The sequence below is a fragment of the Schistocerca gregaria genome, chromosome 2 (genome assembly GCF_023897955.1).
Source record: "Schistocerca gregaria isolate iqSchGreg1 chromosome 2, iqSchGreg1.2, whole genome shotgun sequence".
In the NCBI taxonomy this organism is placed as follows: domain Eukaryota; kingdom Metazoa; phylum Arthropoda; class Insecta; order Orthoptera; family Acrididae; genus Schistocerca; species Schistocerca gregaria.
Window position 1 is genome coordinate 929081316 of NC_064921.1, and position 12678 is coordinate 929093993.

A 12678-nucleotide genomic window follows, 5' to 3' on the forward strand; every position below is an offset into this window, starting at 1 on the left:
TTATTGCATATCTCGTGCCAAGTGATGAAAAAAGTGCAGTTGCCTCTTGCCTATAAAAACAGTAAAGGAACACTCAAAAAATTACAGACCAGTATCCTTAGCATTGGTGTGCTGTAGAATTCTTAAAAATATTATGAATCTGAATTATAATAAATTTCCTTGAGACAGAAAAGCTTTTCTCTCCACAAATCAACACAGTTTTAAAAAGCATCACTTGGGCGTAATTCAACCTACTGTGTTCTCAAATAATATCCTGTGAACCATGGATGATAGGCAACAGACAGATTGCTTCTTCCTAGGTTTCTGGAAAGCATTCAACACAGTGCCACACTGCAGGCTGTTCAACAAATGTGCAAGCATGTGGTTTAGGTTCCCAGATATGCTAGTGGCTCAAAGACTTCTTATATAATAGACCACAGTGTATTGTTCTTGTCAGTAGGAGTTCATCAGAGACAGGGGCATCTTCAGGAGTGCCCCAGGAAAGTGTGACAAGACAGTTGTCATCCTTTATATACATAAATGTTATTATGTACATGATGAGCAGTAATTTGTGCCTTTTTACTGATGATGCTGGGGTACACAGGAAGCTGTTGTCACTGAGTGATGGTAGCAGGATATAAGATGGTTTAAGACAAAATTTCTAGTTCATTTGATGAATGGCACCTTGCTGTAAATGTAGAAATATGTAAGTTAATGCAGATGAGTAGCAAAAACCACCCCTTAATGTTAGAATACAGCATTAGTAGTTGCTGCCTGACAGTCATGTCGATTAAATATTTATGCATAAAATTGTGAGCAATATGAAATGGAACAAGCGAGTAATGACTGTAGTATGGAAGGCAAATAGTCAACTTTGGTTTACTGTGAAAATTTTAGGGAATTGTGTTTCATCCGTAAAGGAAACTGCATGTAGAACACTAGTGCACACATTCACGAGAACTGCTCGAGTGTTTGGGATCCCTACCAGGTCAGTTTAACAAAAGGCATCAAAGCAATAAAGAGGCGGGCTGCTGGATTCGTTACCAGTAGGTTCGACCGTGTGATTATTTTGGAGGTGCTTCATGAACTCAAATGGGATTCCCTGGGGGAAGATGATTTTTTTTTTTTTTTTTCCGAGGACACAGAAAATTTGGAGAACTGACATTTGTAACTGACTGCAGAACAATTTCACTGCTGCCAATGTATATTTTGTGTGTGGACCATGAAGATAAGAGAATTTAGGGCATGTACAGCAGCACAGACATTGTTAGTTTTTCTCTTGCTCCATTTGTGAATGAAACAGGAAAGGAAAAGATGATTAATGGTACAAGGTCCCCTCTCCGTGCACCATTTGGTGGCTTGTGGAGTAAGTATGTAGATGAAGATGAGTATAATATGCTCAGTTTCAATGGCTGCTTTACAGCTCAGGCTAACTAGACAGACAGGAATTACAACTGCAGCACATCTGTCACTCCCACAACGTCCTGGCCTTGATCTCCTGTACCCCCGTGCCCCCCACACACTCCACCCAATAGTTTTCACGTCACCTGTGCATCAGTCACCTAGCCCGTGCAATTACCAACCTTCTTCTCTCCTGCATTCCTAGCCATCAAACTGGTTGCCACCTTCTGAGCCACTAGCAACCCACCCTAACCCATTTCCCTGCTTCCCATCCCACCTGACATAAAACGCAGCTCCAACATAGTCTACCTGTCAAAATGCGGCACTGGCATTGTGTGTCCAGTTGGCGCCATGTAGAGGCATCAGGCAAGGATTACTCCAAAAGCTATCAAGTGTTCTTTCTTTGCTGTGTATGCCTCTCAACAACTCAATGCTTCCGCTTTTTTGTGACATCCTTACTCGTGAAGTATTTACATTGTAGTGTGTTGTTATGACAACACTCCGTCCATCATCTCAGAGCTAGTAGTCATACAGGGTGGTTCTGTGATGATGTTACAAATGTTCAGGGATGATGGAGAAGGGTAAATGTATCACGCTTAGTTAAGGGACCCTGATTCAGAAATGACGGAGTCAGAAGTTATACGTGAAAATTGTTATGATGCCTCTTCCAGTGAAAAGAATGTACCAGTACTGTCGTTGCTAAGATTTTAGGGTAGAAAACTTTCAGATGTGGTAGTATGGAAAAAAGACCTGTGAATGTGGGCTCTATAATGCATACCTTAATAGTTATGAGCTCTTGCTCACCTTCACTACTGTGAAACACATCTCTTTGCTGTAAGCTCTTTGGTTTCCATATTTTTGGAGGAGATAATATGGACCAAAACAAGAAAAAGATTTCCAGTAAATATTGGATCCAAAATTCGTAGCTTAAAAAGCTACGAGCACTTCTTCAGTAGAAGAAATATGTTTCACATTATCAAATATGAAAAGTGCTCATAGTTCTTAAAGTATGCATTTTACAACCTATGTTTACTATACTTTTTTTTTCTTCATCCTATCACCTTGGAAAGTTACATACCCTACAGTTGTAGTACTGGTACATGTATTCAAATGTCAAAGGTATCGGAATGATTTTCATTTGCAGCTTTTAACTTGGTCGTTTCCAGACCAGGGTCCCCTCACCTCAAATTGATACATTTACCCGTCTCCATCATCCCTGAAAGTTTGTAAACATTATCATGGAATCATTCTGTATATACCTGAACCACTGTGGGCAGTAACTAGTGAGGGCTTTGTGTCTATCTTGTCTAAGTTAATCCGTTCACTAAATTGCTCATAATAATTACCAAAAATTCCTGCTCTTTTTTTTGTTCATTATTACTCCTACTTTTACGCTAATTTCGTGGTGGTGGTGGTGGTGGTTGTTAGTGTTTAACGTCCCGTCGACAACGAGGTCATTAGAGATGGAGCGCAAGCTCAGGTTAGGGAAGGATTGGGAAGGAAATCGGCCGTGCCCTTTCAAAGGAACCATCCTGGCATTTGCCTGAAATGATATAAGGAAATCACGGAAAACCTAAATCAGGATGGCCGGAGACGGGATTGAACCGTCGTCCTCCCAAATGCGAGTCCAGTGTGCTAACCACTGCGCCACTTCGCTCGGTTGCTAATTTCATTTTGTGTTGATAACCTCATACTCACCAGACCAGAAATCCTATTCTTAACATCACAGCACTTCACTAATTCACAGTATATCTAATTTCAACCTACTCATGTCTTTCTTCAAGTCCTCTTAATCTACCAACACTCAAACTCAAAGAATGCCAGATTTGCTGTTGCTTTTGCACAGTCTTTTTATAAGTGAATGACCACCTATTTGGTGTCCACACGAATGAATGGTCACTGCCACACTGTGCGCAAGACACTGTAGTATAGGGAAATTTAGTGAATGGCAATGATTATCAATTACTTCTTAATATGGACTGTGAAAAAACTGTGAACAATGTGGCAGGATCGAAGACGGTGGAAACAGGATGAGAGAAGGAAGTATTTCACCACAGAAAAACAACCTACATAACATGAATGTGAACAATATTCATTTACCAACCGGTAGTAATTCTTGTGTGTTATCATCATCTCACGTTGACAAAAAAGAAGACATGGAAAATGTGAATCAAGTCGTAACAGATACTTGTGATTATAGACCAAATAACAGTGATCTTCCAGCAACAAATAGGCCCACAAGTAAAATTGACATTTGCACTGATAGCCGGGGGCGAGAAATAGTGTCTGAACTGCAAAGTATATGCAGACATAAGGTCAACAATATAGCGAAGCCAGGTACAAATTTCAAGGTAGCAAGTGCAGTCAGTCACGAGAAAATCTCAGGTCTGAACAGTAGCGATTTTTCTGTCTTTCTTGCGGGGACAAATGACATAGCTAAAAACGAAGCAAAAGATTTCGTGCTCTCCCTTAAACGGAGGGTGCACGAATTCCGGAACATGAACGTGATCATTTTTTTCTGTACCACATTATCATGACCTACATAATTGGTCCTGTGTAAGCAAGGGAATAGAAAAAATGAATAAATCTGTGCAAGATATATGAAAGGGAATTCAAAAATACAACATATGTTGATATAAGCACACCAGGGAAACGATTTAATACATCACATATTTTGCACATCAACAGACTGGGGAAAGCATTTGTTAGTCGCAAGATCTTGGCTATAGTTCACGCAAAATCAAACATGCAGTGACGTATAAAGTATGTTATACCTTTGAAAGACAAAAATGATGTATCTTTAGACTTTAACATGCAACGTGATGAAACAATGACATATACCAAGAGCATTGATGAAAATGCTTTTTTAGTGGAAGTAAATATTCCAGCAATTCCAACTTAGTCACAAACAATATGTGCAACTCGGATTTGCCAACTCACTTGAGAATGAAAACAATGACAAAATATTAAGGTTACTACAAGTCAATATTTGTTATTTAAGAAATGAACTGTCAGAATTAGAACAGTTTTGTAACATTAAGGATGTAGATGTGATATGTGTGTTAGAACACTGGCTAACAGAAGATCAAGTTGACAGTTTAGTTCCTCAAGGATATGTTTTAGCTGACATCATGTGCAGGAAAAACATAAAAAATATGGGTGCTGGAATTTATATAAAGCATGGCCAACAATTTTCAAAATTAGATATGCCATATTGTTCAGAAGTAAATGCTGAGTTCAGCTGCATAAGACTGACGGAAGAAAACATAATAATTGTTAGCCTGTGCATAGGTCTCCAAATGGAGACATTTGTTTTCTTTGAACAGTTTGAACTAGTAGTTATGAAACTTTTTAAGTTTAAAACAAAGATTGTTATTTGCGGTGATTTTAATACTGAAATGGGAAATTCAAGGCAACAAGACTCCACAACATTTTTTAATATATTCAGATCTTTAAACTTGCAGTGCACGAACAAGTGTCCTACTCGTAATTATGTATGCCTAGACAATATTATTGTTAATTTGCATAGAGAGGAATATGTGGTTAGCTTGGCTGATGGTGTTTTTACAGATCATGATCCATTGCTTTTAATGCTGTATCATAAAAAAACCATCTTATTCCAATGAATTTAATGTGGCATGGGTAAGAGATCAGAGAGAGGAGCACATTATGTATTTTTTAAGAAGTTGAAGGACACAAACTGGGACACTGTTTACAACTGCCATCCAGAAAAAAGCAGGAGTTGAAAATGATTTTGAAGCTTTCTTTAAAAAATATACAAACATATGGTACTCCTGTTACCCATTAATAAAAGTTAGTGTAAAAATACAAAAATAAACTGGTTTACAAAAGAAATTAGAGAAAATATGCTCATATTGTATCGAACATATAAAAGTAAGGACAGTTAAGAGTCTGAACAGAGGGATATGGTGTACAATGCTTACCTTAGAAATAAGAAATTTTACACAGTTAAGCTCAGAGAAGCCAAAAAAGTAGCTTGTGAAAGGTATATAGAAGGTGCTCCAAATAAGTGTAAAGCAGCATGGGAAGTTATTAGACAAGATAATTCTTCCACCCAAGTATGTCAAACTCGGCTTGATCCAGGAGAACTGAATGGCTACTTTGTCACATCAGTCAGAGAACTCAGAGACAAAATTAAGGCCACAGACACATCTACAAGGGATCTGCTTGGTCCCCCAGCTGTCTGAAGGACCTTTGCTTCACTGGAACAATATCACATCCTTTCAAGATTGTAAAATTGTTGCTAAATTATCGAATTCCAAATGTATGGACTGCTACTGGATGTCCAATTTTGTTGTTAAAAGAACAGTCCACCTCATAAGTAAGCCACAAAGCTTTATTTTTAACAGATGTTTAGAGGATGGAGTTTTTCCAGATCTGCTAAAAAATCTCGAAAATTATCCCCGTATTCAGAAATGGTGTTAAACAAGTCCCCCAGAACTACCGAGCAGTACCTATTGTGCCAATATTTTCAAAAATAATTGAATCACTCATGTACTTTCAATTAAGGAATTATTTTGAAAAGCATCATCTGCTTTGCAACAATCAATATGGATTTAGAGCAGGTAAATATACCTCTGCAGCTGTTCTGGAAATTGTTGATGAGACTTTTACAGATTTTGAAAATAAGAAGATGGTGTCACTTGGATTATGTGATCTAAGTAAAGCTTTTTTTTATTGCATTCCTTTGAACAAATTATTAACAAAACTGGAGTATTATGGTGTATAAAAATCTACATTAGCAATAATTTCTTCCTATTTGACTAACAGAAGACAGTTGTCTCAATTAGAAATAAGCCATTACCCCCTTAGTAGAAATTGGTACAGGTGTGCCACAGGGATCTGTCCTTGGCCCCCTTCTTTTTCATTGTGGCTATCAATGATCTGCCCCATTCTGTATCACAGTCTGTAATCTGCTATGCAGATGATACAACTCTGCTTACTTCACACCATGATGTCCCAACCCTTGATAAGATTACACAAGAAACTCTTGACTCTGCATTAAATTCGTTTGCAGGCAATAAATCTGTGTGTAATCCAGACAAAACCCAAAAGCTTATGTTAGGATTATCTAAGACGAGAGAAAATAAAAGTGTCAAGCTCTTAGGAATACATATTGATGCCAAAAAATACAACTGTTTGTATAATGTGTAATGCTGGTCTTGTAGAACACTGTCACCCTCTTTTTACCAGGCTTAGGATACTAACAGTGGTGAATCTGTATACATATGAGGCTGCAATCTTTGTCAGGAATAAATTTAAAGACTGTATCATCAGGAATACAATTCACAAACACAATACTAGAAATAAGGCAAACATTGACATTCCAAGGCACAGGCTAGCAATAACAGGAAACTCCCGTAAAGCGAATGCCCTCAAAATTTTTAACAAATTTCCTTTTGTCGCTCAATCCTTGCCTTTTAAAAAGTTCAAAATAAAATTATATGACGGGCTAACAAAAAACCCATGTTGTTATATAAAAGAGTTCTATGATATTGACAATATTGATATTAATAATTAAGATTATAGCTGTATATAAGGTATTTAATTTTTACATGTAACGTGATCAATATTTGTATCTTACTATCATTGTAAAAGTCTATTCTACTGTATGTGGTCAATGGCAATAAAGAATCTGAATGCCAAAGATGGCCATCCAGTATTGGAACTTACTAATGAGCACTATTTGACTGATTGCAATGGCTGCTTCATAACTCCTTCTCCCCAATACCAGCTTCTTCACTGAACTACATGGATTGTAATTGTCCCCAATACACATTCTCTGATCCCACTTCAGTCTCTGCTGTCACCCATGCCACTCTCACTTCCGCAGCTGTCCTCATGGCTCTTACTCCACACTAACAATCAACACTCACATTTTCTTGTATGTAGTCGTCCTCTTCCTTTGTTCTGTCTCCTCACTGCCTCCTGCTCCCAACCCACTCCTGGGCTGTCTTGTGTTCCACATACAACTCCCCTTGCCTGCACCAGGGTGACCTCACCAGTGCCAGATTCCTATACTGTTCTCTTGCTGCCTCTCCTTCTCAGCTGCCAGCCACCCTTCTCTCCGGCCCTGCCTTCCAGGGCAGTTGCAATGTAATCCGGAGGGGGGGGGGGGGAGTGCTTTTTTTTCTGTTAAAGAAACAAAAATTCAAAAAAGAGAACGATATTTAATTATGAAAATTTAATTAAGAAACAATGTGTTACATAGTTAGCCTTAAACAAATTAAAAACGACCATAATATTTAGTGAAGCAACTATTTATCATCACAGGAATTTACTTAATTAAAATTGTATTTTAAACTTTCTTGCAATGTGGGGTTAGGTGGGGAACTTTAATTTGATGAAAAATAATGACTGAAAAATACAATTCACTACTTTTTGGAAGCATGCAGAAATTTATACATCTTCATTAATTTCTTCGGTATTTTCTATCCTAAATTATTTCTTGATTTTGACCAAACAAGATTCTCTCATCAATGGATGCAGTGCTGACAGGGCAAGGGAAGAAATGCTAATAAAGTAGTTGTGAGAATGGGTTAGTGTTTTGAAAAATTGATCATACAAATTTAAACTGAACCTTTTTATCATCAATACCAAAAGAAAACATAAAAACCCAGTTTTGCCCATTTGGTCAGTTTTTTAAAATGTCCATGATTTTCTCAACCCTGTTGCCTTCCCTATCCTCCTTTCTGTTCTCCCTCACTCCATGCAACACAACCTCTTACCCCTTTATACCTCCAGGGTATTTTACCCAAGAGGACATCATCATTAGGACACATAGTAGAGAAGCATGTCCTATCCATAGTCCGTAGTCTAACAGGGTCAAGTTGGATTAGATAAGTTGTGAGGTACTCTATGTTCCAATAGATCCATGGTGAGGTGGTCCTCCAGAATGTAGAACATGTAAGAAAAAACCAACAGATTTACAAAGAAGAACAAATATCCTAATGTACCTTTCACAGGTGCCAAATGAAATGGTCCCTATGAAAGCGGGAATACATTAAAAATTTTAAACATATTTTCACTTACAAGGTAATATCAAACTTGTCAAAAAACATGTAAATGTTTAGTACGCTAAGATGCATATTATAGTTCTTTATTTATTGAGTCCTTTGATCATATGTAGTACAGTGTACAGGATGATATTGGACTCATTACTAAGTTCAAATGATACATATTTAAATAATCATTTTTCAACATGCTACCAATTTCAATAGTTGTAGTTCTTACAATGTTACAAATTACAGTAGCTTTAGTTCTTAACAGTTATTCTGGTCCTAACATTCCTTTACTGAGTAGAAACAGTGGTACTGAAGATATTCTTCGGCAGATCTTGCAAAAGCACTAATATTTTGTAAGCATTTTATACTATTTGATAGTCTATTATAGAGTTTAATACCCAGATAGCATGTGCCTTTCTGATACAAACTGGTACTGGCTGGGGGCACATGCAAGTTATATTTTATTCGAGTATTATAATCATGTATATCTTTGTTCTTTAAAGTATTAGCATCATTTCCAATCATATACTTTTTTTACGTACATTAGTGTGCCAACAATAAACATACACGATAGAGGCAGTATATTCAGTGCTTTAAATATTAGTTTGCAGGACTGTCGAGCACCACTCCCTGTCCTAATCCTAGTGGCTCTTTTTTGTATTCTGAAAGTCCCTTGAGCTGCTGGGGAATTTCCCCAGAATATGAGTCCATACTTGAGATGGGCATTGAAGTATGCATAATAGGCACACAATAGTGCCTGTTCATTTATGCATCATTTGAGAACCCTAAGAAGGTAACAGCCCGTGCTCAGCTTAGTATGTAATATGCAGAATCAAATAGAAAAGTCATTTTACAATACTTATTTCTAATGATCACATTACTGCACTGAATTTGTACAGAATTCAAACTGTTCACAATACTTGTATTATTTGATGTTAGTAGTAATACATAATCATCAGTTGGTTCCACTAAGATAATTATTAGTGGAGTAGTAGTAGTAGTTGGCTACCATTAACTCTGTTTGGGCCCCTCTTAAATTGAACTTTATTAATCATTAAACTTTTTGTGACTGCCAGCAAGTTATTGAAAATGTGTGTTCCTGACCAATAACAGAAGATGACAGAGAGAAAACTACACTATTGATGACAAATTGCTGGATACAGTATATACAATAAAATACCTGGCCGTTACCATCTGGGGCAACCTTAAGTGGAATGAACACACGAAAGAAAAGGTGGGAAAACCAGATGCTAGGTTGAGATTCACAGGAAGAATCTTAAGCAAATGTGTCTCATCTCCAAAAGAACTGTCTTACAAACCATTTGTTTGACTGATGCTCGAGTACTGCTCAATATTTTGGTACTTTTACCCTGTAGGACTAGTAGAAGAAAGAGAGAGATCCAACAAAGAGCAATGACTTTTGTAACAGGGTCATTTGGTCGATGTGAGCGTTATAGAGATGCTCGACAAACTTCATGGCAGACACTATTAGAGATATCGTATGTGCATCACAGTGATGTAATATTAAAATACTGAGAGAGCGTGTTCCATGAAGAATCGAACAGTATATTACTATCTCCCATAAGCACCTCATGAAATGACAAAACATTTTTTAGAAATTAGAGCTAATATAGAGGTTTTCCAGTCGTGAATGGAACAGGGAAGGTGGGGATCACATAGTGGAACGAGAACTACCCTCTATGACACTCTGTCAGGTGGCTGGTGTATTGATGCAGTGTAGAAGGAACACATTTCTGGACTAAAGTGACTGATTTCAAATCTTTATGAAGATTATTCTAATTTCTATTGATACAATGAACTGAGCTGTTGACTTGAAAAAGATATATTTTTACTGACAAATTTCATTAAGGAATAACCACGTTGGAAGCAGTAGTTAATATTCGTAGCTACCTCAACAAGATGTTCTTAATTTCACACGAGTAATTCTTATTGCACATTCTTGGACTCAACTTTAGTTTGGTTTATGAATTACTCCAAAAATTAACCCCATACAACAATATGGATTGAAAGTAAACACAGTATGCTAGCATTTTTACTGTTATTCTCATAGGTGTGCTACAAATGTTTCTGAAGACTTATCTACAAACTCTTAACACACAGATGATAAAAACATGAGAGTGCTTGCTAAACTAGCAGTTCTAGATCTGTAAATTGTAAACAGTAAATGATTTTTGCTAAACAAACTTTATGCACTTTTTCCAATCTGCTGAGCCCAGTTACAGGTAATTTGTACAGAAAATATATTTTGCAACTGACACCAATAATTAAATGAGTTGTACGGTAAAATTTTTTATTTGTAATACATCAAACTGCATTGAAGCTTTCACACTTCTCTGGCAATATACATGTCTAAATACATCCGGTCAGCTCACACATAATCCTTTAAAATTAATTTTTAATGCATCACTTAAAATGGTTGCAATCTTCTGAAACACTTTATGGTATGAGATGCAGAGTATAAGATTTCTATTAGTCTGGTTGAACTCCCTTCCTCATTTGCATTGTTAGTATCTTATTTTTAATATCAAACCATGAAGTGGGACTGACAAGAGACCTACACACATTTCCTAATATATGTATTTCCCCCCAACTCCCATTTCATGCCTGCAATTCCATGGCAGTGGTACTGCCGATTTTTATCAGATTTATCATCTGGTCTGAAACGCTTCCACACCATACAGTCAGACAGTACAACAATACTATACATTTCTCTAAATTTCTCTGGGGGAATCACCAATGTTTTTATGAGAAGTCTACTGAATAAAATGCGTGACAATGTTTCTACTGCTATCGTTTAAACACATTACTACGTTTTTGCAACGAAATGACGTTGCGGGCCGAAGAATGAAAATGCACACTTCCTGAATTTTTGCGAGCTACTTCTATATTCATCTCACTACTTTAATTGGAAGTGGGTGATATAAAACATGTTATCTCCTCATAAGACACGAACATGGAATTAGGGATTCTCTCTTCCTCAATTAAACACTCATTCCCATGGACCTGATACTTAGTAGTCAAATGTCTCTGCTATAATTTATGTGAACTTGAAAGTGAGCCTATATAGGCTCTCTGTATGTGACATGCGTTTTCATGGATACGTTGCAATACGTCAAACTCGATGATGTCTAATTGTTATCGTCAATTCAGCACTTAAAACGGTTCCAATTTTCTCTACGCCGCACGCAGAACAGTGCCTCTAGGAGGGGAGCAGTTACGTAGACCCGCTAAACGCGAAACGTGTCGTGCCAGGTCATAGCTGCACATCGATTAGGTTCACACGTATCATCGGTAGACACTGCAACAGAACTGTTAGATATGTTTTCTGTTAGCATACATGCTTAAGTGTAAGAAGTGCTTATTTTCGAACCATTCGCTGCAAGAAATAGAAACGTTGGCAGTTAACCAATTTGCCGGAGTCTGTTGTGAACGTGACAATGTCATTGATTGGAAACAGTAAGTACAGAACAACAACCGACATATATAGCTTAACTCCTCGGTTACCATGTCTAATGTTAACGAAATAAAAATTTTCCAGTTATAATAATACTGTCGTAATTTCTCACATCCTGGCACGTCACAACATCATACGATAAGTGACGCAACTCATAGATTGAAATTACGGGAACACCAAGGATAACAATATTCAAACAAGTGAGTTGCGAAAATTATTATTAATGCCTCCAGGTATTGATATTATCTACAACAGAAAATAAGAATTGCATGACTATTTTTGAAGTATTTCACTTGCGTGTAGGGGGAAAAAAGCTTTGATTATATCCGTGTAGGCTTCGTCAATAGTCGATTACTTGATACCTCCACTCGGCTGTTTGCCCACAAATGGATGAGTTATTAAGTTTTAACAGCAAAAGGATAACGAAAATGGTGAAATTCCATTCCCTTTTATTATGAAAATTTAAAATCGCACGAATTTGAACGGTACATCGCGCACGTGTTTACAGAGGCAGCTAAAATCTGCAGCACCGTAACCAGTACACTAAAGATCGTCTGCTGTGACGCTCAAAAGCTGTTATTGCATGCCGATTGTTGTGACTGCATGGACTTTTTAAAAGACAGAAATAATTGCCTAACAGAAACGAAGAGTGTAAGTTACATATGATGTTGCAGGTAAAGCTGAGCCAAATTCTGGATGGAACCTCCAGTCTCCGTCAAGGATGTCAAGAAAGCGTCCACGGGAAGTAGAAGGTTCTAATTGCCTGCGAAACAGTAATCTACCCATACAAATGGTGAG

General features: G+C 37.3%; 1 protein-coding gene and 1 long non-coding RNA gene across 15 annotated transcripts in view; one reads left to right on the top strand and one right to left on the bottom strand.

The window, feature by feature from the left end:
- Positions 1 to 6049: 6049 nt before the first annotated feature.
- Positions 6050 to 11883, bottom strand: LOC126335364 (uncharacterized). Its single transcript, XR_007564862.1, has 2 exons — positions 11797 to 11883; positions 6050 to 7533 (listed from the first exon to the last, which is right to left on the bottom strand). It is a non-coding gene; the product is annotated as an uncharacterized LOC126335364 (long non-coding RNA).
- Positions 9541 to 12678, top strand: part of LOC126335362 (choline-phosphate cytidylyltransferase A-like) — a 135076-nt gene continuing 131938 nt past the window's right edge. For 4 of the 14 annotated variants that reach the window (XM_049998553.1, XM_049998555.1, XM_049998558.1 and 1 more), the window contains exons 1-2: positions 9541 to 11882; positions 12555 to 12673. In XM_049998553.1, coding sequence (XP_049854510.1) covers positions 11864 to 11882; positions 12555 to 12673 — 138 coding nt within the window. In that variant the 5' untranslated portion in view covers positions 9541 to 11863. Of the gene's footprint in view, positions 12114 to 12200; positions 12312 to 12554; positions 12674 to 12678 lie in introns of those variants that run through there. The other 10 variants (XM_049998562.1, XM_049998565.1, XM_049998566.1 and 7 more) reach the window with 7 other exon arrangements.